The sequence below is a fragment of the Sebastes umbrosus genome, chromosome 17 (assembly GCF_015220745.1).
Source record: "Sebastes umbrosus isolate fSebUmb1 chromosome 17, fSebUmb1.pri, whole genome shotgun sequence".
NCBI classification, from domain to species: domain Eukaryota; kingdom Metazoa; phylum Chordata; class Actinopteri; order Perciformes; family Sebastidae; genus Sebastes; species Sebastes umbrosus.
Genome location: NC_051285.1, coordinates 5,386,612 through 5,414,446, shown reverse-complemented (window position 1 = coordinate 5,414,446; position 27,835 = coordinate 5,386,612). Strand labels below are relative to the sequence as shown.

General features: G+C 41.1%; 1 protein-coding gene across 1 annotated transcript in view; it reads right to left on the bottom strand.

The window, feature by feature from the left end:
* gria4b (glutamate receptor, ionotropic, AMPA 4b) overlaps positions 1-27,835 on the bottom strand; it is a 185,227-nt gene that overhangs the window by 7,317 nt on the left and 150,075 nt on the right. Inside the window, exons 13-17 of the mRNA XM_037748409.1 lie at positions 23,668-23,874; positions 18,039-18,412; positions 6,756-6,954; positions 5,208-5,455; positions 1,187-1,301 (exon numbers count right to left, since the gene is read on the bottom strand). Of these exons, the coding sequence (XP_037604337.1) occupies positions 1,187-1,301; positions 5,208-5,455; positions 6,756-6,954; positions 18,039-18,412; positions 23,668-23,874 (1,143 nt within the window). The remainder of the gene's footprint in view (positions 1-1,186; positions 1,302-5,207; positions 5,456-6,755; positions 6,955-18,038; positions 18,413-23,667; positions 23,875-27,835) is intronic.

Below are 27,835 nucleotides of genomic sequence, written 5' to 3'. Positions count from 1 at the left end.
AAAGTGACGAAGCCGGGAAGGGGCCCCACTTGTGCTACATGTCTCTTTGCTCATTGGTCGAGATTTGCAGGGTCGGGTTTATTGGGAGATATTAAAGGGAAGGGGCTGAGCTAACAGACATATATTTATACGTGGGGGCCCCGGCTGCATCGCTTTTCTGGAACGGGAGCATACTGCCGGGACCTTTTGTTACAACAAGCACAGAGGCTAGTACTGTCAACCCAAAACTATTGGCTCAGAAAATGTACTTTCTTCTTGGTATGTACGCTTAAACACCCAATATGGGACTACTGTAATATTCTAAGACTTTTTTTAAGTAGGGCTGTCAATCGATTACAATATTTAAATAATCGCATGATTGTCCATAGTTAATCGGGATTAATCGTAAATTAAGTTACATTATTACGTAACAACGTTCTGACAGCCCTAGTAACAACGTAACATAATGACGTAACGTAACAGCGTAATGTAACAACAATGTAACTTAACGAAGTAACAACAACGTAACGTAACAACGTAACAACGTAACAACGTAACAACGTAACAACGTAACAACGTAACGTAACAACGTAATGTAACAACGTAACGTAACAATGTTATGTAACAACGTAACGTAACAACATAACGTAAAAATGGAACAGCAACATAACTTAACAACAATGTAACATAAGAACGCAACATTGCAATGTAACGCAACAATGTAATGCAATAATGTAACGCAACAATGTAATGCATCAATGCAACGCAACACTGTAACGCAACAATGTAATGCAACAATGTAATGCAACAATGTAACGTAATATAACATAACATAAAATCGTAACGTAAAAACGTAAGGATCGATTTTGATGCCAGTATCTTCACTATAGCTAAAAGAAGCTAAAAAGTACCGTTGGTGCATTAAATAAATTAATGGTGTTAAAATGAATTTGTGTTAACGCGTAATTATCACGTAAACTTTGACAGCCCTAATTTTAAGCAACAGTTTTACTTTTCCAATCTATCGCTACATACAGCGAATATTTTTGCTCCGACAGTACTCGCTCTCCTCTCAAGATTAAAATCTTCCTACTCACTAGGAAGTCACGGTGGGGGGTCGACCCGGCAGATGCTCCTGTTGCCAACAAAACACATTTCTCGTTTACCCACATCAAGGTCACATGGGCATAGCGACATAGCGGCTAACCTTCTCGCCACCGCCTCCGCTGCCACACTCTCCTTTGTCGTACCACCACTTGTTTTTCAATTTGTCCAACAGGCCTTGCTCATTGAGTTTTAACACGGCCAGGTTAACTGCACTTCTTGAAAACGATAAAACATATTTGGTGAGAGGGGGTGAGTATGCTGTCCAATTTGGGAGGGGAAGGAAGAGAGGGGTGGGGAAGGGGAAAGGGGGGAGTAGCAGTAAGAGAGGGACAAGGGTGGAAAAGTGCGTTAATGCTCTAAACGGTTACATCCCAGGACCAAAACACACACTGAACACAAATCTCTCCCCTTTAATGTGCTGTTTTATGTAAAAAAAATGATATAATATTAATCTTATTTAAGTTAATAAGCTTACACTAGTGTCAGCCTGATATATAGGGCCAATACTTATTTTTTATATTAAAAATCTGATGTCAGTTAATATTGTCCACGACTAAAATGAGGCTGATTACGTGTATGTATCGCCGATATTGTAGCTCGCTAGAGCCTCGAATCACAGTTTGTCATCTCAAATGTATGAGATATCAATTCTGGCACACAGCAATATGACATTTTAACTTTAGTCTACTACTCTGAGGTGATTTGTGTTAGCCTCCAGTCTTTCCTTTGTTTTGCCTCCAGCTAACACTGTAACATAATCATGATGTCAGCTGTAAAACGGCCTATAGACAAAACATGTTTCTGCTTTTTTTTTTAACCTCCACTAGCAACATTGCTCTTGGGATGGCAATGTCTGGTAAAGTTTGGTTGAAGACCAAAGTTTGTGTAGTTTTATATCTTCAGGCCTCAAAAACTATCCAAATGAACCAACCAGAGCAAGGAACAGCTGGAAACTCATCGATACAGCCTACTGAATGTAATCTGCGACATACACGTCTTCGCTTTAAAGGTTCATAAAACGGAAAGGTTGGGAACTACTGTGCAAATATCCTGAATATATTATGTTATGCATGCAGATATGTAGGTGTCACATGTTTTCCTACCCTAACAGAGATAAAAGCATGGCAAACACAATGTTTAATTTAGTAATTAATTTCTCCTTTTTCTGGTCTGATTTAAAACATGAAATATTGGCACAAAATGTTGGCAATTGGCGCCGTTGGTCCCAAAATTGTCTGCACCAGCCAACGCGTTGAGAACCAGACACCTCCGAATAATTTGGACCTGTTTTACACATGTATATAGAGTATGTACGTCAGCCAATTCAAGCTCACAGGATTTCCGAGCATTAAGCTGTTCTGGAAAATCGTGATTGACTTGCATAAAAATGTCTATGAAAAGCCGTTTAAAATAAGAGCGTGTTTTAATTTCATGGGTTCTTTTGAAGGCTGCTGTGACGATGGTGGAGAGATTTGCTTCAGCGTATGTTCTGATCCTTTTAATTTATCTGCATCATTATGAAAAATAAAAACAGTCAGAAATGGGGATGGATCAGAAACACAAAGCGACACAGCTGATATTCCAGTTTTAGCTGATGATGTTTTGTGGAGCCATGTGAAGTAACAGCCCTGAACAACAATGCTGCCCGATCTCGATGGTGCTGGTGTGTTCCCTTGCTGGTATCCGGACAAGTGACTGGCAGAAGATGATAATCCCCAAAAAGAACAAGATGGAGGCCTGGAGGGAAGGGGGACTACCGAGATCTGTCAGGGACTCTTCCTGGTCAAAGCAGTGGCTGAAAATTGGCACCAGCTTGGCTGCAAAACATACCAGTAGCTGCTCTGCTCTACTTCAGGCTTCATGTGCAGAGGAATTTACAGAAAACAACTGTTTGATTTACTGGCTGTGAGGATTTGGCTGCTTTGGAACAAATTACTTTGTTGGTATTCACACAGAATAAAAAACCTTAAAGGAGACATATCATGAAAAACTCACACAAAAGAAACCGCCCACAGCTTGAGAACAAAGACTGTATATAAGAATTGGACGTAGTCACAGTGACGTCACCCATTGGTTTGTCCACGGACTACGGTTTTGAAGCCTCGAGTTCATCATTCTGGCCATCGCCATCTTGTTTTTTTTGCAACCAGAAGTGACACGAGAGGGTGGAGGCAAGTACAACCGAACGCTGACATTTTTAGGCGACCAAAATGTTACAATAAGCTTTTATGAACTGAAAACACACTGTGAAAGGGTTAAAGTTGTAAGACGAAAACACGGACAACTCCCAGACCGGACAACGCCGTGGTAGCGACCTGTCAATCACAAGGTAGCTATGCCCTAAAGCATCCCCTGCTTTATGGTCTATTTGACTCTAAATGGGACCATAATTTACTAAATGAACATCATGCTGTATTGAAAAAGACTTGAAACTAGTGATTGAGACCATAAACTCATGTTAATGTTTACCAAGGTAATAAATCAAGTGAGAAGTAGGCTCATTTTCTCATAGACTTCTATATAATCAGACTTCTTTTAGCAACCAGAGGAGTCGCCTCCTGCTGGCTGTTAGAAAGAATGCAGGTTTAAGGCACTTCAGCATTGGCAAAGCTCAAAACGACCTACAGTATTAGTCAACTAATCAACTAAGACAGGGCAGCCCTAAGAACAATAATGTTCAGAAACCCAAAATACAAGTACGAACCTGAAAATGAGCATAATATGTCCCCTTTAATGTTTTTAATGTACTCTATCATAACACATGATCAATGACGCTCCACTATTATCTATTTAAACAGCGGAGTTGCTCAGAGCCTTTATAAAGAAATGTGCTCTCACTGGTATTTTCAAACATGTTCTCCACAGGAATAAATGAAAGTGCAAGCAATCATAGAGCTGTACACACACACACATACACACCTGTGAAGTTTTTGCCTTTAGTATATTTATCCATTCCCTTCAGTGAGACCTTGCCGGCGGGTTTTGATCGATGAGTGCGCGGATTGAAAGTGCAACTCCCCACAGTAATGACACTGTATTCTCTGGCAGGTCTGTAAATTCCACTATGTGCGGGAGGCAGTGACAGAGTCTGGCAGAGTTACCCAGGGCTGAGCATTCAAATGGCTCCCAAAACACTATTTCAGTCACTTTAGTTGAAAAGAAAGAACCAGTCAAGCGTGAAGGAAAGCTGAAGTAGCAAATATCTCTACTAATTACATTTATATCCACCTTATTCCTAGCCCTTCCTAGCTAGAATTATGGGCGCAACTTCCGGCAAGTCGTGTCACTGAACCGGAACCGGCGTTTTCCATGGTAACGGTACGCTCCTAGTGTATTAAAAAATCTAGTAAAACATGTGTGAACAAAACCTATTACAGCTCAATCAGGATAATGTGATCATACCTCTGCCTTCTACTATCGAGGGATGAGAGGACGACCTGAAGAAGTGGCATCAGATGAAAATTAAATTAAATTTAGCTTTGTCTGGTTAGTACAGCCGCGAACAGAGCAACAAGTACCAGAGCTCCGCAAGGACATTTTAGAAAAATGCTAATTTGACATTAGTTAAACATCTGTTCAAAATAAAGCAGGATTTGCTAAATTGAAGGCGAATAGAGCTACACCAACTGTCGTTTCCCGGCGGAAGAGAGCAGTCTATGCTCACGACACAGCGCAGTTTGAGCTCATGTTTAAGCTGCGCTCGCCACAGGTTGGAAAGTATGCTTACTGCTACTTCCGCTACCTCACCGGAAGTTACGCCCTTAATCATTTCTACAGTAACGCCCCCCGGGAATAAGGTGGATATAAAAATGCAGATTATTATTATTTCTAAATAAGACATTTTCAGTAAGTTTACCAGCATGCCATTCCAACATTTCTGCCCAAACAAGCAAGCACAAAGATTTACCTGATGTGGAGATCTGTGAAGAGAAAAATAATAATCACGGTGACCCCGACATGCATGCCACGAAACACAGATGACAAAAAAGCCACAAACAACCCACCCTCCCACACCGAGCAAAGTAAACGTGGAGACAGATAAAATTACAAAAGGCGGCACACCAGGGAAGGTGGAATACCATAACAACACGTAGAACATATTGTTACACTATTCCACCCACCTTAACTGTGAACCCTTGGGTGTAGCTACTCCGTAGCCTTTGGAGTCCAAGTTTCCCCCCACTTTCATCGTGTCGCACGGCTTGCGTTGTTCTGTGTACTCGTTCATGGTGGACTCCAAGAGGAAGGCGTATTTCCCTTTGGACTTGCGGACGCGCGCCACGCCCTCCGCCGTGGTCTTGGTGAAGACCGTGGGCTCGGCCGACTTCATGTATCCCCACATCTTCTCGTAGACGGCGATTTTTGACCGCTGTGGGGTTTTGAGGGAGGTTGGGGGTTCAAAGGTAGATGAGAGGTGGAGGGAAGATGGAGACAGCAAATCCACATACAACAACAACAGGTGGAGAAAAGTCTCAGTTCAAAAGTTGGTATGACTGGTTTACTAGTTTGAAGCGTTTAAGGGGATAGTTTGGGTGTTTTAAAGTGGGGTTGTATGAGGTACTTATCCATAGTCAGTGTACTACCTACAGTAGGTGACGGTCAGCACGCCACCAGTTTTACACGATTGGTTGACCGAGTGTTGGAGTTTCCTCATTGGGAACAGTCCTTTATGCAAATGAGCCCGTCCAGCGCGACGCGTCCGGCTCATGAAACTTGGACCAAGCTGTCAAACTAGGCGAATCTAGTTCTAAAATGAAACCAGATTCAGCAGCGGCAACGCCTATTTCTCTCTTACGATGCTTTCAGAGGTAGATTTTGGTGGATTGTTTAGACGGAATAACAGAAAATTTATGAGCAGGCCACAATGTTGTTTCCAAGCAGAAAACCAGGGACCTATCACGTGCATTCCACGTCACCGCTTGAACGTCCAGTTGAGCGGAACAGCGCGTCTCCTAGTGTCCTCGGCGGACCTGGTGGACATGTACAGCTGGATTTAACATTATAGACATGACCACTGACTATTTGTGTAACAATTTAGCCACAAATTCACAGACTAACCGTAGACATTACTTTGCTCCAATGCTGGTACTCCTGTCTGTTTCTCCAAACTCAATCTACTGTAGATAATACACTGACTATGGAGAAGTACCTCATACAACCCACCTCAAAACACCCTAACTATCACTTTAAAGTACAATTTTGTGCTACTAGTACTTCAATAATAATAATAATAATATTGTACTACATCTATCTGACAGCTTGAGTTACTTTTCAGACGGTTTTATTTCTTTAATAATCTCTTATTTTATTTTTCAATTATTCACTCTAATATAACTGTAACTGTTCTCTAATCTCTAAGCTTGTTTCTGTGTGAATTTCCCCTCAGGGATCAATAAAGTTTTATCTAATCTTATCCTCTTATCCTCCTCCGCACAACTTGCGTGTGGTACAAAAATGTGCTTCACTTTGGAAAACCTTTGAACATCATCAGGGGGCAGCGAGCACGTTTCCTCCTAAATGTATTTAACCAAACGAGTTAGGACAACATAATTGTAATTTGTAGGACACAGGGTTGCCATGGAGACCTGCTAAGCTCCCTTATGATCCTGCAAAGAGAACTGCATGGGTGTCTGAGAGTAGACCCGTTGACCCCAGTAGCACCAGCTCACCCTGAAGAACTCTTTGGTGGAGCCTGAGTCCAGAGTGCCGTAGGCGATGTCCGTCTGCTTGGCCAGATCCTCGGCGCTCTCGATGGGGGAAACCATCCTCTCCACTGTGAGGAAGGCGGCCAGGTTAGCCGTGTAGGACGAGATGATGATGAGGGTGAAGAACCACCACACTCCTCCGACGATTCGACCCGATAGCGATCTTGGAGAGGAGGGGGAGGTGGACGGATATTGCGGGTACAGGATGGACAAGATAAAAAAAAATAAGAAAAGGAAGGAACAAAAAGGAGGGGATTGCAAGAAAGTAGTGCCAGAAAAAATGATTATTGGAGTGGTAAAATAAGGGTAAGGAGGAGGAGAGGATAGAAAGACAGAAAACAGCCAGTTAGTTTTGGTAAATACAGTGAAATAGCAGTTTATAGGTAATGAAATATGACTGAAGCATGGAGAGACCAAAAATGCAGCTATGCCACCACACGGTGGAGCTCTGACAACACTCAAACCTCCCAGAGCTGTATTTAGCCCTCATTAGAGCCTCATAAAATCATCCCACATGCTTGTGTTGACCAGCTTCGATAAAGAATAGATTGGCTACTCTTGTCCCTTCTCCCCTCACCCCCTCTTTATTGGTGAGATGAAAAGAGCTGCAGGTCCCCCAGCCGGCGTGGCGACGGCGGCGGTGCTGCTCTTTTCTTGTTTGTTCGCTCGGGGGAGACAGATAGCCCGTTGCTCAGGAGCAGCAGAAGGTCGTGAGGAGAATCTTAAACCATAAATGCTGCATTGAGGAGAACAAACAAGATCTCCCCTCGGTGCAAATCAAACAGCGGAGGATACAAAACCCTCAGGCCTCCTTGTCAGATAGAGAGAGAGAGAGAGAGATGAGGAGGGGAGAGGCATCTGCAACAGTCAGGGGGTTTCTTGGCTGGTTTTTCAAACTGTGTCTTATTGCACATCTGGCCATTTTCCAGTGTTCCCAATACAAACAGGAAGCCTGTATGTCCTGTAATCTCCATGCATGTTATAATAAGCCTGTTTTAACATTTAATAGCGAAGCTTGACTATCTGGAATTAACATGACAGATATCCACAACTGCATTTAGACGTTATTGTCTCCGGACACACTTTATAAACCCATACAGCTGCAGTGCAGCGCAATCGTATGTTTGAATAGCTTCCGCCTCCCGTCACGTCCGGCTCCCTTCTGACATAACTACAGATATCTGCAACGTCATTTCACCTATAGTCAAAGCTCTAATTCAAGATATCTGTGGTTACATTTTGACTATCCATAACTCCAGTTAGAGATATCTACAACGTCATTCTGACTAGTCACAATTTAATTTTAGTTTTATTTTAAAAAAGACAATGTAGATATCTACAATTGAGGGGAGTTTTTTGTTTAAGAAAAAGAACATTATTCACAGATATTTAACATACTGTAGAGCATTTTCACTTTCTCCCACGCGCCCACTGCCTAGACAAAATAACGTATAATAACATATCTACACTGGGAATGATGGTTCAAAATTGAGTAGTGAGATAAAAAAAAAAAGTATTTTAAATAACAAAAAAAATAAAAAAAAAAAAATAAATAAAAATAAATAAATACAAAATAAAATAAAAATAAATAAATAAAAAATACAAAAAAGCCAGCAAACAAAAAAATAATAAAACATGCATACAGTTGTTGTTGTTGTTGTTGTTGTTGTTGTTGTTGTTTTACAGTTATTTAACATTTTGCATAGGAAAAGATAGCTATACAAACTTTGAAATATAAATTTGTGGATGTTCAAGTATATAGGCTTATTTGAGGGGAATTAAAGATATCTTGAACTGGAATTACGACTAGTCATAATTGAGTTGCAGATATCTGCAACTGAATTATGGTTATTCATAATGACAAAACCCCATACACATGAATGACAAAAGTAGTTTGATTCGTATAGTCAGAATGTAATTACGAATATCTTGAATTAGAGTTATGACGAGGCAAAATGGCGTTGCAGATATCTCTAATGAATATCCTGTCTAGCTATTAAATGTTAAAGCGGCTTGCCATATGCATGTGTTTACAAAAAAGGACAGTAGGTAGCGTCCTTTCTCTCAATTGAATCCACTTTAATACTATGATCACTAAAGAACCTTTTTCCTTGAACAAATATGTCACTCTAACCACAGAACTGGCGAGGAAACCTCTGTTTTCTCGCTCTGTGCCGATGAAAGTGCCTGTAGCGGCTCAGGCGACGTCCAATAGAGAAAGTGCTGCAGTCGAGCATGTCTCCTTCACACACACACAGGAAGCTTCGCCCATGAAATAGATTTACTTGACGTATTAGCTCTGGATTTGAATACAAATGACTTCCCTCTCTTTTTCTCCCCACACTCCATTTTTCTTTCCCCTCGAGACGATTTGTGGCTTTTGAGCGCAGAGAATTAGAGCTGTAAAATAATGAGTAAAAGGGGTGACGGCTTGATGAGATACTGCTGCATTAGTTCCGTTTCCTACCTGCTAAAAAATCCCTTCATTCTCCCTATCACACCGGCTACATCTTTCTCGCTTTGCAGTGGATTGTGGTAGTGTAATAATGGGACAAGAGGAGGAGTGCCATCCCCTCAGTGCTGTGTTTGATCCACAGTGACACAGTGATGGGCCTGCAGTAAACAGAGGGGATGATGCCGGGAGTTTGGGTCATTTTCTGTGTTTTCTCTATTCACCTTGAATTAATGATGGCAATGCAAAACGGATTCTACATCATATATATTATAATAACAATATGGAGGGGTTGATCATTAGACTTTTATCCATCTGTTAGCTATACAAGCTTATCCTTGAGGGTCATGAGAAGAGCGAATCCCAGCTGACATTGAGCGAGAGGTCGGGTACACCCTGGACAGGTCGCCAGTCAATCACAGGACCGACACATAGTGAGGACAGGAAGGTGTATAAATAGCACAACATTACACGGACAGGCAGCATTTGCGTGCCGCTTTTCGCGTACCATTTGTACGCCATGCTACAAAACTACAGTAACGTCATGCAGTTAGGTTTCGGTAACAAAACCACTTAGTTAGGTTTAGGTTTAAAAACGTCGTGGTTGGGTCGGCTAGCACTAGCTGAGTCAAAGTTAGCTGTTTGGAAATAACTGAAAGGGTTAGTTCTGATTTTTGAAGTGGGGTTGTAGGTATACTCCGTTCTTTTAGGTAAAATTACAGTTTTTGTGAATGGAGTCTGGTGGCTTTGAAGAGAGCGATATAACGGCTTCCCATTGGACAGGGCTGTTTGTCAGCAAGGTGAAGCGACTGTGAACGGGAGCAGCAGAAAAACACATTTTAGCCACCTATAAACATATCAATATCAGTTTAAGTGTATGCTATATTTTAAATATTTTCACCGCTTTACCGCGATGTCAGACAGCCCTGTATGACGGGTAACTGAAGCCGTTATATTGCTGTCTTCACCAGACCAGACTCCATTCACAAAAACTGTAATTTTAGCTCGCACAACACAGGAGTTGCTGGTCTACCTTTGCATCGATTGGTTAGTTTGTTTGTGTAATTGTGGGCTTAAAATAACCACGTAACGTAAGTAAAAATATGTGCATCACTAAAAACTGTGGAAAAACATCACTAACGTAACTTACAAAACAAAATAATCTAAAATGAAACAATAATAATCTACAGAAAGTTTGTAAGTACAACAGCTGTAAGCATTATTATAATTTACACTGTTGTTATATATTGTAGAATACATATCTTACTTGTTATTTCCAGTGCATTGTAGTTCAGTGCACATATTTTTACATACTTATGGGAGCAATGAAACCCAATATCCCCCCTGATCCTGATTCAGACGTTAACGTCAGCGTTATGTTTTCAGCTCTGAGGGTTATGATGAATCATTTTTCATTTCTAGTAACACATATGTCTTTATTCGAGTGTGGTCATTACAAGTGTTTTTGTGCAATCTGCAAAAGAAAAAATAAATCGAAAACTGTTTCACTGCAGTTTGGATGTTGTGAGAAACGTTGCGGGAGAACTTGACTGTAATGATGTACGAGTTCAGTTTTCCCACGAGTGGAAGAAACCAGACGGGAGAGGTATTAGAAAGAAATAAAGTGGAAACAAAACAGAAATTGGCTCCACTGTTGAGGGACTGGGATTCATCGCAGCAGTCCAGGACGCCTCGGGGTATAAAGAATACTAAACGTACAAAAAAAGAGAGAATAATTTCACCAATTATACAGCAATTAGTCAGCACTTTTCCCCTACTGGTTATTAAGATAAATTAATTTGTATTTAAGGAGAGATCTGAAGAGGCTGGCATGGTCTACAAGTTGGCATTTCTACACTCAACTGCAACAATTTATCAATTGAATCTATTAATTTACCTCACAAAGCAAGGAACTTTCCTTTTTTTTTACCAAGACTCTCCATGATAATACAGTTTACTTACAATTTAATCATCTTCCTTAGCTTCTTACCTTTCAAAAGAGACCAATTATATGCTTATAAGCTTTATGGTTGAGGAGACCTGATTCATTTTGGGTTATTTTAGGTGTTTTTAAACAAAATTATACAAGTTTTTAAGAGGTTAAATGAAAATTCAAAGATAAAAAGAAACACTGATGCAAAATAAATCTCATCTCAGGATTAAATACGATATGGTTCATATAAGTAACAGTGACCGGTCTTCCCCACTTCCCTCCTTTATTTCCTTTGATGTGAAATAAAAAGCTGCTGTCAGAGATGATTTGGTGCAGAGTGTGTGTGGTTTTCTACAGGATTTAAAGGGAAGTTTGTGGGACAGAGAGAAAGAAGAGAAAGAAAACACAGCAACATGAAGAGGAGGAGGTGATGAAGAGGAAGACGTGGAGAGCTCTGACCTTGAGCAGAGAGCCTTAATAAATGAGGAGATGTGTTACCTGGGGCCAGACCACACCATTGGACTTATTCATGGCAGACAAACTGTCACTCCAGATCCCTCCTCACCTCAGCTGCAGCCCTGATGTAATATTTACACACTGCGTATCACTGTCAAATAACAACCAGCACAAACAAATAAAGGCACGGTTCTGAATAAAAGTTAGGTACAAATCAAAGGATTTAGCTTTACTGTAGTAAAACTAATAACAGTCATTCAACACTGCTCCTCTTTTATCAAAACAATACTGATTTCTTTCACATATTATTACCTCCACCAAGGTAAAAAGCCTAGGAAGGAGGTTATGTTTTCACCGGCGTTGGTTGGTTGATTGGTTGGTTTGTTCATTTGTCCGTTTGGACGATAACTCCAAAAGTCCGCGATGGATTTGAATGAAACCTTTTGGAGGGGTGGGGTGTGGCACAATGAACAATTCATGATATGGCTTTGGGAATTTTTCTTTAATTAACATTAACACCACAGGCCACCACAGTGACGTACATGAAAACCTGCCTTGGCGGAGGTCTGCGCTCTCCGAGTGCACTTCTAGTTCCCAATTTCTTCTTTTTCCATTTCTTTCCATCGCTGCTAAGCTACAGACAGCAAAACTCAACTCTTCCTGCTGATTTTTCACATTAAAACACTCGCTGAATAAGATAAGATAAGATAGGATATTCCTTTATTAGTCCCACAGTGGGGAAATTTGAACACGGGGGGGATTATGCTCTTTGAGCTACTGTAAAATCGTTTAATGTTAAATTTATGAAGTGTTGAGTTCATTAACTGCAGACTGGAAGCAACGGGAAATAATTTGTAATTGAAAACTGTATTTCTGTTACAAGACAAGACATATTGTTGTTGACGTTGGAGACGTTTTGAGCAAATTAAAGGGACCGTGTGTACGTTTTTTTCCCGGGAAAATCCAACGGATGTGACGTCATGCGTGCTCGCGAGTGCCTTTATTTTCAGCTCTGCTACGGGGTGCAAACAATGTGCAACCATAGCTAACGTTCAGTTAGAAATGGAGTCCTCCATTGACGTATCTGGTTAAATAAAGGTAAAATAAATTGCTATTGAACATAATGTTTATTTTTTTAGACTTTTCTTCAATCTTTGCTCTTTTCCTGTGTTTTGTTTTCCCTCTAAAATGATTTAAATGAAACACAATTTATCTCACACAACCTCATAGACCTGCACTCAATGTGGTCACAAGCTAAAAAACAGGTTGAACCGCGGCTCCACAAACAAGAGTTTCAATGGCAACTGGGGATGTTTGTTTTTGATGAAAGCTACTTAATTAGCCCTGACATCAAAGCAGGAGACAGTAAATTGGCTCTCGACTGTACATACAGATGCAATCAGAGCCTCGAGCGGTGCCCGTAATTTGCAAGAACAGTGCGATAAATCGGCCGAGTGTGAAGGACGACGAAGAACTGCTGACATCAGCAATAAGTGACGCAGGAGAGCGGCGGTGGCGTGTCAGCTGGATATCAAAGCTAATTGGCGTTGAATTAATAGAATAATGGGAATCGTGCAGATAGACCACTTGAAAGTCATTTTTTCTTTTTCAGCCTAAATTCACACACAAGTCAAATTAAAAGTTACGCTTCATCTGTTGCCATCAGGAGATTTCACATCAGCATGCAAGCTGCTCGGAGCTAATCAGGACTAATCAAGCCAATCACAGCGTCCTCATTAGCTCGCCAGAGACGGGGCGACTATGACTCAGCAGAAAAACATCCGCCATGTGAAACGAGGAGACGGAAGTGACTGAAAACAGACTGGAATGACCTGTTACACCTTCATGTTCATATTGATAGTTTCTGACTTCCTGCAGAGAAAAACAACAGAATAACTTCACTTCTATTCATCAGGGATTTGTAGTCAATTAAAAAGACGATCGTGTCACCGTTTTCATTTAAGCTCCCTTCTCCTCCTGTTACCACGGAGACATTACCATCAGAGACCAGGATATTAATCACTGAGTTAATTATTATGGGCTGCCTTGAGGGAGCAGGAGGGGAGTATTAACCCTTATTAAGAGAGAAGGAGGGGGAGATGTTCACTACTATTTCAACCTCTGCCGTTCCTGTTGGAGCTGTGTCATGAAATGAGTCAAATGTTGAGCAGATAATCCAGCTCTGGAGGCGTCTTCTGCCCAGTGGCTAGTCGTTTTCTACCGTAGCTGTTGGCTAATAAGATGTAGCTGCGGTATTTGTGTCCTGGATGAAACCTAAACCTACCCAAACCTGCTACCCTAAACTGTTTCATGCAACAAATACTGTAAATGATGCATACAGCTCATGAAGTTCTTCTTCCTTTTGTAGCCTCCCAAAAGTGTCAGCATGCAGACCGAGTTTCCACCGTCCAGCCAGCTCGTGACTGCAACACGAGCGAGCACTGCGGCCCTCGGCCCCAAAATTCGTCCCATTCACCTCTGCCCTTGTCACTCCCACCGCGCCGTCTAATCTCCCCCGTGTGAGGGGGGATTTGCATGTTGCCCTGTCAGGCTAAACTGGAGTGGAAGCGCTCCGGAGCTCTGGGGCTCTGGGGCTCGGTGCTGATGGATTGGGAGAGGCCCGTGGGATTAGCAGTGACAGGGTAAGGGGGGGGGGAATGCAGCGACCAGAGACACAGAGACGTTTGAAATGTAGACTTTTCATTCTGATGCCGACATTGTTGTGCTGCTCTAAAGTCCTTATCTGCAGTACACAGGCGGAGATGATGCGGGCGGAGGGTGGTTATGGTGGTGGTGGTTGGTGGGTGGGTGGGTGGTCTGCACACATGTGAACAAAGCAAGTGTACTCCTTAAATAAAGTGTGCTTAGGCCCACTACAGTCTCCTCTAAAGGTTGCTTACGTGAGGCTATAATGTACCTCGGGATCCTCCATCTTGTGTTCTCCTCTGGTGTGGGGGAAGGCTGAAAGATACAGGCTGGTTTGGTCCACCTTTCATCTCCTAAAATCTTACCAACTCTATTACAGATCCATACCATAAGGGCTTAAAGGGATAGTTTGGGTGTTTTGTAGTGGGGTTGTATGAGGTACTTATCCATAGTCTGTGTATTACCTACAGTAGATGGCGGTCGGCACGCCTCCAGTTTGGAGAAACAGCACAGGAGCAAAGCAATGTACTGCTGTGCTAGCACACTGACTATGGATAAGTACCTCACTTCAAAACACCCGAACTATCCCTTTAAAGCAGATAAAAGACATATTATATGAAAGACTTAAAAATAACTATATATGGGAGTCACTTAAAATAACCCAAACAATCTGCTGGAACTTTAAGCTTGACAAAGCAGCTAAGAAAAGGCTTTACAGGAAATGGGAAACTATTAAGAATTACAGGCTTTACCAGGTTAGACCATGACAGTGGACGTCAGCAGTGTGTGATGACGGACAGGAAGCCTGATCTTTGATTGAAAAACAAAGACGACCAGCCCTTAAAGGCTGGAGAGGAACACAGCCAAGACAAGAGCCCCAATTTCTCCACCCTTGCACCAAAGTACGCCTCGCTCACTAGACGCCAGCCTGCTGGTCTGAAGCCCATAAGGGTTGCTGGGATTGAGTCTCGTAATTTGGACAAAGGGAAGAGAAGTCACAGACACGGTGGAAGACAACACCTTGTTCTTAATGAGTCATATTCTATGGAGCAGACAGCAGCTCTACACAACCAACGCAGTCGCTCGTTCACAACTGCTGAAGCTGACAGACGCAGAGACAAACTAATTCCCTTACAAGCAGACAACACAGTGTGTATGCAAGTCAGACAGTGAAGAACAATATGGCTGCAGAAGAGAGAGAGAGAGAGAGAGAGAGAGACAAGAAAATCAATACTAGCAGAGACTCTCTCTCTCTCTGACTCACAAACACATCACATATACAACCAACAAGTGTGATACCACGCACAGGTATACACACAGCATGAGCAGCAGACACTGTAGTGCAACACAAGCACAGTACTTAATACCTTTATATTATGATTTTCAACTACAGTTCCCATGCAACTTACCACTCATATACAGCAGGTTATATGCATTAACTTATTTAAATAATATAAGTAGGCTGCAATTGGTAAGATGACGTACATTGTGGCAGATGAAAACATCATCTACACAATGTGGAGTCAATAAAAGAGAAACTAAGAGAATAGTGTTTAGTGTAATTAGTTGAAGTTTAAAGGAATAGTTCTGCATCTTGGAAAATATGCTTATTTATCACATCTGTTTGTTAAGTAAGGAGCTAGAGATGGGACCAAGCCCCCAGGAAGTGCGCCGGTCGTTGATCCCGACTTTTGTAGTGCCCAAACAGCGGTACTGCAACTTCCGTGTCAGCCACGTGATGCCATTGGGCCCAAAAATACTTTATCCCATAGACTTACATTGGGAAAGAGACGTCTGTAACTCAGCGGATCATTTTTTTTAGGTGAGTCAACTCCCCTTTACGAACACCTATATAGCCCTTATTTAAAAAGTTAAGTATTAAAGTTGTAAAACGCACTAATAGCCGAATCCAGAGTTATTTCCCTTTCTCCGTTCATGTGAGTGAGACTCAGACCGAGGCTGGAGCGCAAGCCGTGACGACGGCGTGATGTTGGGATCCCGTGACCAAGTCATGTGACCAAGCGGATGCTACTCCGCCAATCATCTCGGACGCTATTCCACCAAGATCCGGGTACTTTTCCAGACGGAAGTCGAGCCATTTAGGCTTCATGCGCCGATTCTCATAGGAATGACCGGGGCCCCGCCTCCAACGCTGGATCCAGTTCTTTTAATACATCCAAGGATGGGACGTGTTTAGCTTAGCTTAGCATAAAGACTGGAAACTGGTGGAAACAGCTAGCCTGACTTAAGTTTAAATAAACGCCAACTGACGTCATCCATTGGTTTGCGGACTACGATTTTGACGCCTCAGGTTGGCAGTTTGGCTGTTGCCATCTTGTTTTTTTGCAACCAGAAGTGACACGAGAGGGGGGAGCTAAGTACAACCGACTGTGTGGAGCTTGTTGACGTACTGGGTGAACATATAAATTGTTGTTCCTCAAGATTACATCACGTAACTCAGCATGTACAACCTTTCTGTTTGTGTATAGAAACAAACAATATATACATGTCAATTAAAGAGCTTTTTAGAGTTGCTAGGTAGGCATTTATGTTAACTTTGTACAGAGTTAGGCTAGTTGTTCAGACCTGCTTTCAGTCTTTATGCTAAGCTAAGCCAACAGCTCTGCACTTAACACACAGATGGATATCGATCTTTCCATCTCGCTCTCAAGAGAGAAAGCAAACAAACGTATTTCCCAAAGTTCGAACTATTCTTTGAACCACAATTCCTTTTTTTGTTTTCATCTTTAGGGTCAACCAATACAGAATTACATAATTCAAAATCTTAAAGTCTTAAAGTAATTTGACAGTTACTAGATTATGAGGTTTTCACAGCATTAAGGCCTTTACACACCGAGGGCGTGACCAATAAACGACAAGAATATGCGAAATACTCGCCTGCGAATATTTGTCAAGGTTGAAAGGATTAATACATTTAGCCGTCTTGGTTGAGACTATGGAGCCTCCATTCTGTTGTACACCATAGTATAGTGTACGTATTGAATATGTCCACAACGTGATTGGTTGAGAAAGCTCAGAAAAATCAGCCTTGTTCCGAAAAAAAGTTGCTTTTTCATGTTCTGTGTGAAAGTATTCATGACAAAACAGTTGTGTAAAGGCCTTTAAAGTAATATACTGTACTGCAAGTAAATAAAATAATGTCCAGATATTAAACTATTACATTATCATGGTGGAAATGTATCATATATAAGTCATAATCGTAGTTCAAGTGGATTTAACCTCCAATAAATCAATAAGAAAAGTCACAATGGGAGGATTTTTTAGGTTATTTCCACGGTTTATGATGGAAGCTACAGCTTGAATGTGAACATCAGTTGTGACTCAAGCTAAGGACACACTACACAGCTGTTAGGAGTGGGAACATATTAAAAAAACACACTCATAATAACAGCAGAATATTCCTGTTGCACAGTTTATCTGAATTTTTAAACAACCGTTTTCTTTGTGCCAATAACAATAAAAGATGATTAACAAAATCAAGACTGAACAACAGACTGATTTCTACTGCTTGTCACTGGAGGGTGTCGAGACGTGCGTCAATCAAACGTGTTTGAAATGATGATGAAGGTCTTAACTGGATTGGCAGGCGAGAGATTTAAGTACTCGTCCAGATATAATCCAGTCGGACGTGATGGCACATAGCGGTTATAAGTGGCCTAACAGTCATGTAATGTGTCCCCAGCCTCTGTAGCATCCAGAAACTGTTGTACTTTTTTGAGATGACAGTGCGTCGTCTTACCTCGGGGAGATGTCACAGCCTTGCTGCATGAAGGCGCCAAGGGAGAACCAGAGGGAGTTGAAGATACCAAACTCATTGGGGGGCTGGTCGCTTGGCGGACCGTCGGTGCCCTCTTCGGGCTCCTCGGTGTGCCATTCGTACGGGCTGAAGCGGCTGACCAGGAAGAGCACCACGCTCACGCCGATATAGGCGAACACGATGCACATCCAGATCTCGTAGGCCAACGGGTCCAGGAAGGAGAACACCCCCGGTTTGGACTTCTGGGGTTTCTTGATCATGATGGAAATGCCCAGCGACATGAAGGGCTTGGAGAAGTCGATCACCTCCTCCCGGACCAACGTGATAGTCAATGGGGCCACGGCGATTTCCGCTTTCTGTGGATGGAAAAAGCAATCTGATCAGCTGTCTGAATGAGAGCAAATCCAAATGATGAAACAAACGCAAATGATGGATCATCTCTCTGAGCCGGGCCACGCAACAATCAAACATCACTTAGTCACAGATACGACACGCCGGAGGCCAATAGCGAGCCAGCCAGGCATCAGAAAACAAAACAACAATTACCGTCTTTTCTTTTCTCCTCAGCTATCTGAATTTCTCCCCTGACTGAACAAATCTCACAGCGATAAAGTTTAGACGGCGGCTGAATACACCTCGGAGTGATCAAGTTAAGACAGAGAGAGGGAAAGAAAAGAAATTGAGAAAGAAACTCGCTCTGAGGCTGAGAGGCTTAGCTGGAACTGCAGGGAGGATAAAATAATGTGTCAGAGAAATATGCTTACAGCACAGGAAGGCAAAAAGAAATGGGCATCTCTGAGGTCTGCAGCTGTGGGGAAAAGTGCTTGCAGAGAATCCACAAACCAGATTACAGTTTGTGACTTAGCAACACTTGTGACCTTGTCCGGCCGGCTTGGGAGCAAAAGGGCTTAAAATCAGCAAGGTTTCATTACTGACACTTAAAGAGGTAGGAAAAGGAGAAAACAGGGACCAAAAATGAAAGAGATTTAAGTTCTTTCATTCTCAGCAAAATGCACTAAGACGACAGCCTCGGGGTGTTTGGTGTGGCAGGGTAAAAGGAGGCAGGGCTTTTGTGGTGGTAGCACGGAGGCTGCCGGGGGAAGAAATGAATGGTCTCTAAGCAAAGTGCTGACAGCTTCCATGTCCTCAGACGTTCCCATGAACGCCGTAGAAGAAGCTGCCAGCTTCCCCTATTCCCCCAATAATACACTCTTCAGTGCAACACTTGCTATACACACACTGGTGCACAGCAGTGGAGGCTGGTGACTCAAAAGATTGGGGAGGACAGGAGGAAAAACAACCCACGGCGTCTTGTCAGTTTAGTTAGTTATTTCTCTTATTTTGCACTTGCACATCCATTTTATGTAAAGACTCAGTGCTGCTTTATGTGCTCTCATGTTCCCAATATTTATATGTCATAAAGGGGGGGGCTCACATGGGATTCAGATTTATTTTATTCTGTAAATCTTTTAATCTGGAAAGCACTTTGCGCTTAAGTTTGACAAGTGTTATATAAATTATTGTACATATTGTATATACATGATTTCTTAAAAACAATCACTGCAGCCTCAGGAGTAGGGCTGCACGATTATGGCCAAAATGATAATCACGATTATTTTTTATCAATATTGAAATCACGATTATTCACTGATTTAACGACAACATATTTTTATTGCACTTTCACATTATAATAAAGACTGTTTTCACTTCCATGCCGTGCTACATTCCTGCTAATGTACAAATTACGGCTACACGATGTTGAGAAAAACTTACATTGCTATATATTTTTTCTACTATGTATATTGTAATATGAAAAAATACAGGAATATTCCCACTACCCTTTTGTTTAAAGTTAAATGCTTCAATCTGGAAGCACTTTGAGAGCAAAATTAGCAACATTAAGATCTAGATAAACAATTTTATGAGCTCAATTTAATCATAAACACATTGGTTGATTAGATAATATCTATATACCCAAAAGTGAAGCCAAAACATTTTGATCACCCGCTAGTGGCTGTTAGTTTAGGAAGCGCTTGATTTGATATTCAGCAGAGTTTTCTTTGAGCAAAACTCACATTTTAAACAATTAAAATATTGCAGGCGATCGTGTTCATTTCAATCTTGTATTCTGCAGGTTGTTGATTGGTAACAGGAAGACCTCCCTTTGAGCGTCATGTTACGTGCTTTGTGAAATAAAAGTTTATTTTGCAACAATGCCCTATACACTGTACGTTATCTCTGACTTATCAGCCTCATAGATGTGGGTCAGTAGAGCCCTGCTACACCCAATAGTAGGTTTTGTCATCTATTCACATGGGTGATCACCGAAAGGAGGATTAAAAGAAGAGGGCAGAGACCGTTGTTTGCTACCTAGCGACCGTAGCAAACAACAAACAAAGGACAATATTAAGTTTTCCTGTTCTGAGTTGAAGGTATTTTGGTTGTCATGTCGCAAAGCTTCAGGACAGGATGTATTTCTGCTCAGTGCGCTTGTTTAAAGAGATGAAAATAGCAGAGAACACAGCTGCACTTTTTATTCCTTTGCTCAGGATCCACCCTGGTTAGTCTTTACACCAAAAGTGCAGTGTAGTGCTTGATCAGTCCTGACATATCCTGAACTGTGCCTCTCCTCGCACTCGCTTCACGGTGAGTCACTACAGCACCAAAGAGGCGCAGGCGAGGAAAATGCCACTTTGTGATAATGCCACTTAGCTCATCAAAAAAGAAGAAAAAAGGACTAGAAAAACTGGTCTCAAATTCATCTCAAACAAATTGCTATTGCTAAATCTTTTCTTGCTCAGGAGAGAATGATTTCTGGGAAAGAAAGAAAATTTGAAAATTGGATAAAGGTTAAATTGTTCTACTGCTTCTATCCAACCTGATCTCATAGGAAGGTGTATAAATAGCACAACATTACAAGGATGATCCGCGTGTCATGATGACACATTTTAGGCTTTTTGCGTGTAATTTATACGCCACGCAACAAATCTACAGTAACGTCTGCAGTAAGGTTTAAGCAACAAACCACTCACCAATGTCGGGTACACACTACACAAGAATCAAGCTGATTTTAGGCCTGATTCCTCCTGACAGCGAAGCTCTGATTTTTTGATGGTTCTAAAGATTATTTTTCCAGATATTCCTGTGGTGTGAGGCATGTTAAGAGTGTTTTTTACATCCTACGATTGGCTCTGAAGTCCATCCTGGCTGCATTTCAAATCATAAATATTAAATAGTTTAATATCTGGATCTAGTGTTGGCCAGCCTTTCAGTTTAGGCAACAAAACCGCTTTGCTATGTTTATGAAAAGCATCATGGTTGGGCTTACAATAAGTAAGTAAACTAAGTGAAATACACAGCGAAACAATATAACAGAAGTACGGAAAACACGTCACAAACGTAACTTACAAAACAAAACACCGGTCTCCTGGTTGAAAGTCCTGTGTTTGTTTGACCTGCTCACTTTTTATTTTACGTCACTAACTCTGAGTGTATCATATTTATATGGATGTGTTTACATTGCAGTCAATAAAGACTACATGGGGTACAAATAACAAGCTAAAAGCAAGAACAGTGTCCTTATTGCATGTTGCGAATCATCGTGTCATTCATACGCCATTTCGTGTGACCGGGCTACTTCATTAGTGACACAGACGGAAAAAAATATAACATTTATTTGTTTAAAATATTTTGGATTGAACTTGAATCCAATTTAATTACGTGTTAGTGACCATATGTTCACTTTCTATCGTGTTTTTGTCCTTCAACAACATTCAAGTACAAGAACACTCCTCTCTTTCCTCACTTTGATCTCTTTTCAGGCCATGAAATCCCAACAACCTCCCTAACCTGAAACCTCAGGCTTGAATCTACTTTGAGCCCACTGCAAGGTCAGCAGCAGAAAGACACCTCGCTCACCCTCAAATCAAAACGTCACCTCAGAGCTTCTCTAACAAGCTCCACACCTCCGCTTCTCTTCTTTAACCCCCCTCCAAAAGCTCAGCTCTAACGCTCCACTAATTCCTGCTGGCATTAAAACCACCAGAGACTGCTGGATGGGTTTTAATTATCTACACAGTAAACAACACACAGGAGCTTTAGACACAGATTAACTCTGCAGATCAAGAAATACTGTTTGTACAGAGACTCCTTGTCCAGTTAAACCTCCTGTAAACGCTTTATTCTGCACACAAAAAGACATGTTTTATATACTGTAGAATCGTTTTAACTACTGTACATTTTTAAAATATGGCGAGAACCAGCATTCATATCATCACATTTTAGTAAGATGATCTGCTCCTGTTTTCATTTGCTGTTGATGCAAACTGAACGCTTCCTGTTTACCTGTTGTCTGGATAAATTCAGGATAAGTACATCCCTACAACAACACACGTCATACTCACCACTTTGTTGCTTTCATTTTTCACACAAAAAAACGTCATAAAACAGCGTAAGTAAATGTTATAAAATGTTATGATGGTAACTTATTTTTTAAATATTATTCAGTCTCTCTTTCAAACTTTCAAACCAGTGGAAAAACTACAGTAACTAAGACGGTTTTGATGTGTTTTACAACGATCAGCGAGGTAAAATTACTGTTTCTATCAATGGAGTCTGGTGGCTTTGAGGAGAGTATATAACGTCTGTTTCTTTTCACATCTAACTCGGTGAATTAAGGGTTTATTTCGACCAAACCAGAATTGGTGATTGTTGGAACAGTGGAAAGACAAACAAAAACGGTTTTGATGCATTTTATTTTGTTTCTGTCGAGTTTGAGTGAAGTGTGTTTCCATGAGCAGCGAGTTAAAGTTCCTGTTCTCTGACTGGAGTCTGGTGGCTTTGACGAGAGCGTATTAATTATATGTTTGGTACGTTAATAAATTGTAATAATTGTCCAAATCACTGTTTATTTTATTTCTTTTCACACTCAACACACTCAAAACTTTGTGATGTTTCATAATAAAAGTCTTCCAGCTGCTCAATAACTCCTGTTCCTGGTTAGCTTTTGATTTGAAATATTTGCAAGACGTGTTGAGTTTCTTTGAGAGAAGCAAAAAAGTAGAAGCGATTAGTGATTGGTGGGTATGACATGACTTGTTGTTGTACTGATGGAGATATGAAAAGGCTCATTAAGCTTAATTTACTATGAGATCTATGTCTTTTTAATATATCTTGCTTCCTAACGGCCTTTACTTATTTGTATACTGGTTTTTATTTGAGAATGTGTGATAAATTGTTTCCATAATTACATTTTAACAAGCACAAATATATAGTCATATTTCTATGGCTTTATTATGATTATCAAAAGGTCGTTAGGATAAGAAATGATGAACAAATTACGTTGTCTATTTAATATATCTTTGCTGTTATGGACTTAGAGTTTAAAATGAACGAATTTTGACTCATTTCTGGCTTTTTCCAGTTCTAAGAACCAGCCAAGCCAAGCTGCCGAGAAGAAGACAAATATTGTCTCTAAAAACCCTCATGAATCTTCCTGACAAATTAAAGTTTGAATGAGATGAGTCAGCTTAGATGAAAAGCTCATAGTGCTTTCAGGAGAAGAATCACTTCCTGTCACCAAGAGAGTAAAAAACAAAACAAAAGCTCCTACCCCGTACACCAGCTCCCCGACCATGCCATTCCAGATCTTCGTCTCCGGGTCCCTGGCGCCGTACTTTCCGTCGGGAACGATGGAGATTTTGTACTTGATGCCGATGTGTTTGGCGATCTCCGAGGCCAGGTCCACGCAGTATCCCTCGTACTGGTCGTTGCCCTCGTACATCTCCCAGTTCTTCTTGAGCATCACATAGGGACCCTCCTACACAACCAGTGAACCAAACCGTCAGACAGACAGACACACGGACATGAGGGCTCGCACAATGGTTCATTGACACACCAACAAACAACAGAATGACAAGCAGGAGCTGTAGCTCATTAACCAGGGTTGAGGTTAAAGGAAACCCTGTGCAGGTTGTGACCACTAGGAGTGCTAATGGAGCAATGTTTTTGTTTGTACAAGCATGCAGGTGATGCGTTTTGCTGATGATGTCATGCTATTTCATTGAAAGACATGGTGGCAGTAACACCCCTTGAAACATAGAAATGCAGCAGAAGAAGCTAGCTAGCAAACACGGATGTAAACAATGTAGGCTTTAAATGTTTTATAAGGTAGGAAATATATTTGACATTTTTCTTAGGCCACAAGGAGCAACCCTGTCTCCTAAAAATTACGATGATTTTAAACTAACTTGATCCCGACTGCTGGGAGATCATTTCGTGTACAGCAGAAAGGGGCTTCTTGTGTAATCATAATGACAGCCTCACGCGGAGGGAGTTTAAGGCAGGAAAAGAAATCCTCAAAGTGTTAATGTGGATTCATGATAAACAGAGAGACTCAAAGAGAAGGGAGGAAAGTATGACTCAGCAGAAACGAAGGCAGACATAAAGCTGAAGGGAAGTGAGAAATGAGCTGTAGTCAGACTGAATGACTTAACACTTAAAGCCTGACTCCACTTGTACATTTACAGTAATCAGAGGTGGCTACATCAGTCTGTGACCAGCGGTCGCTTATAGATGACCAAGAACGTGATATAATCGTAAACCTTGCCAGCTTTCTGTGCTCATATTTCCAAACAAATCACTTTTGTCATGGAAGGCCCTGGCAGCGGAGGTCGGGAGTAATTTATCCCCCTGAGACGTGTTGGCTTGACTTTGCCCCGGGCCAGAGTAAAGAACCAAAGACTCCCCAGTGGGGAGAAGATGCAAATGTTCGGCTGAGCCCGCGGCTCAATAAAATGTTACTGTACGACAAAATGATGGTGCAGGTTTAGAGTCAAAATAAGATATTCAGAATCTGAAATCTGTGTTTCCACAACCTCGTGCTCTAGCACAAGAAAAATGCAAATATAATAGAGTGGGTTTCATTTTAAAAGGTCCGCAAATTACATGGTAATTAGGTGATAATTAGCAAGTAACCTATTTGAAATTTCTGTGGAATTAACTGCCAAATTATTTACCTCAAAATTGATCAAAAATGACTTTGTTTGGCTGTCTTGACTTGTGACTTGACTCTGGACTTTTATTATTATTCATTGTGTGCAATATTAATGTCCAACATGTGCAATATTACTTTTTTGACAACTCTGCAAAAACGGCTGAAAAATAGAATGCATGATACGCTCGATCATTTTAATTATAAAGACTCAATTTACAAGTTTATCTCTGCAGATGTTATGGATGTATATGAGAGGGGAAAACATCCCTAATCCACGTGATGTATGATAGCCGGGTGTATGACAGCGCTGTGTGGCGGAGATAAAGGATGCAGTCAGTGTTTTCTGGCATGAGAAGAGAGCAGCGCCTCAGAGGTCTTCACAGCAAAGGCCAGCAGGGCTGACAGGCTGGTCAATACTCCCAACCACACCGCTTCACTCACAGCCTAATGAGACTAATTAAACATGCCATTAAAAGCACACACGCATTACAGGGCCCAGTGATGTCACAAATCCATACGTACATCAGGGCGCAACACACAGACACGCACACACTGTATGCTGCCACACAAGTTTGGTTTTGTGCGTTTTGTGCATCATATAAGATATACAATCTGTTGCACATTCAGTTTGAATATGAGTCGTAAAAAGCAGCAAAAATATGCTCCATATTTTACAATAACTTGACCACAAAAACATAATATTATGAAGCAAACACACATTAATGCTTCTCAGGAACTGACTCATTTCTGGGTCTCACTCATCAGTAGCCACTCGAGGCACTAATCCCATTTTTATTTGTAATTTAATGTGGTTGGATGACATTGAAAAGAGGGAGCACATTTAAAGCATAAATAGAAAAATATTTGCAAATGTCCACTGTGCTTTATTTATTTACATGAAGTGCACTCGACCGGCTGCTGCAGTGGGGCATTACGGCCTTGTCAAGGGTTTTAGATCACCATAGGGCTTTAATGAATGTTGCTGCTCATTTACAACCTGTACACTCGCAGTAGTCACTGTTTGCTACCTGCAGCAAAACTGAAAATTAAAGCATGGGTGAAAAAACACCATTGCTGTATAAATCACGACATTTCTCTTTTTTTTTTTTACAAATAAAAGCTGCTTATTTCTCTTTTTTAATGTAATCAATTTTTTGGCAGTTACAATTTACACACCTATGTTGCCACAAACATACTCATGCAAGACCATTTTTGTATTATTACCCAAAATCTCTCTTACTCATTTTTGTAAGATTAAATCAAACGACGGTTTCTTGACGGATTTAGCAAATTCTCTTCAATGTAAAAATATTTTGTAAATTGTTTGTTTCAACCTAATGAATGCTGATGTGATTATTAGCCACACGGCAACCTCTGGGTCTGAAAGGTGAAGCCAACTTGCATTCTTTCTAACAGCCAGCAGGGGGCGACTCCTCTGGTTGCTAAAAGAAGTCTGATTGTATAGAAGTCTATGAGAAAATGAGCCTACTTCTCACTTGATTTATTACCTCAGTAAACATTGTAAACATGAGTTTATAGTCTCAATCAGCTAGTTTCAAGTCTTCTTCAATACAGCATGATGTTCATTTAGTAAATTATGGTCCCATTTAAAGTCAAATAGACCATAAAGCAGGGGATGCTTTAAGGCGTGTATTGTGATTGACAGGTCGCTACTACGGCATTGTCCAGTCCGGGAGTTGTCCATGTTTTCGTCTGATAACTTTAACCCTTTCACAGTGTGTTTTCAGGTCATCAAAGTTAATTGAAACATTTTGGTCACCTAAAAATGTCTTATTCAGTGTTCGGTTGTACATAGCACCCTCTTGTGTCGCTTCTGGTTGCAAAATGCCAAGATGGCGACAGCCAAAAAACAAGATGGCGGAGCCAAAAGTCAAGATGGCGACGGCCAAAAGTCAAGATATCGACGGTCAAATGCCAAGATGGCGATGTCCAAAAGCCAATATGGTGACAGCCAAAAACCAAGATTGCGACAGCCATAAAACCAAGATGGCGACTGTCAAAATCAAGATGGCAACGGGCAAATGCCAACATGGTGACGGCCAAATACCAAGATGGCAATGGCCAAAATGCTGAACCCAAGGCTTCAAAACAGCAGTCCACAAAGCAATGGGTGACCTCAAGGTGACTATGTCCACTTCTTATATACAGTCTATGTTGTTAGCAGAATTAATGCCTCCTAATTGCTGTATAAGGCTTGCTGTTCTGCTGCTAATTTTGTGGGCAATTTTCAAGTCCTGCTGTTGCAGAGCGGCAAAACATTAACATAATAAATTCAGTAGAACCCGAAAAAAAAATATCCCTACCCCTGGCAACGCTGTGTCATTGCAAAGCTGTGACACAAAGACGAAATGTTTTAACATGAAGTTAGATGCCAAAAAATGTCTCGCTAAAGAAAAGCTCTGCATTTTCCTAGCAACTTCTGACTTGTATAAATTGGCACGCAAAAATTGTATTGATATTCTACTCCATGCCAATAAAATCTAAACAAAAAAAGCAGTTGTCAAACCTAAATTGACAAGCCAGGATTTGATTTTGGTGATATTTAAAGTCCAATTTCATTCAGATTAAGGTCTTGCCATTCTTGTTATAAGGACATTTTTTACTTGGACTACTAGTACGACCATTTTTGCTGAATGCAACAAGTTCTCTTAAATCATTCGTACGTAAAGAACAAATCTGCCCAGACGAGAGGTTCTTGCATGAGGCCCAACGTCTTCTAAAACATCTATGTAGCTGCATCGTCATGACGGTCTCTATCCACAAA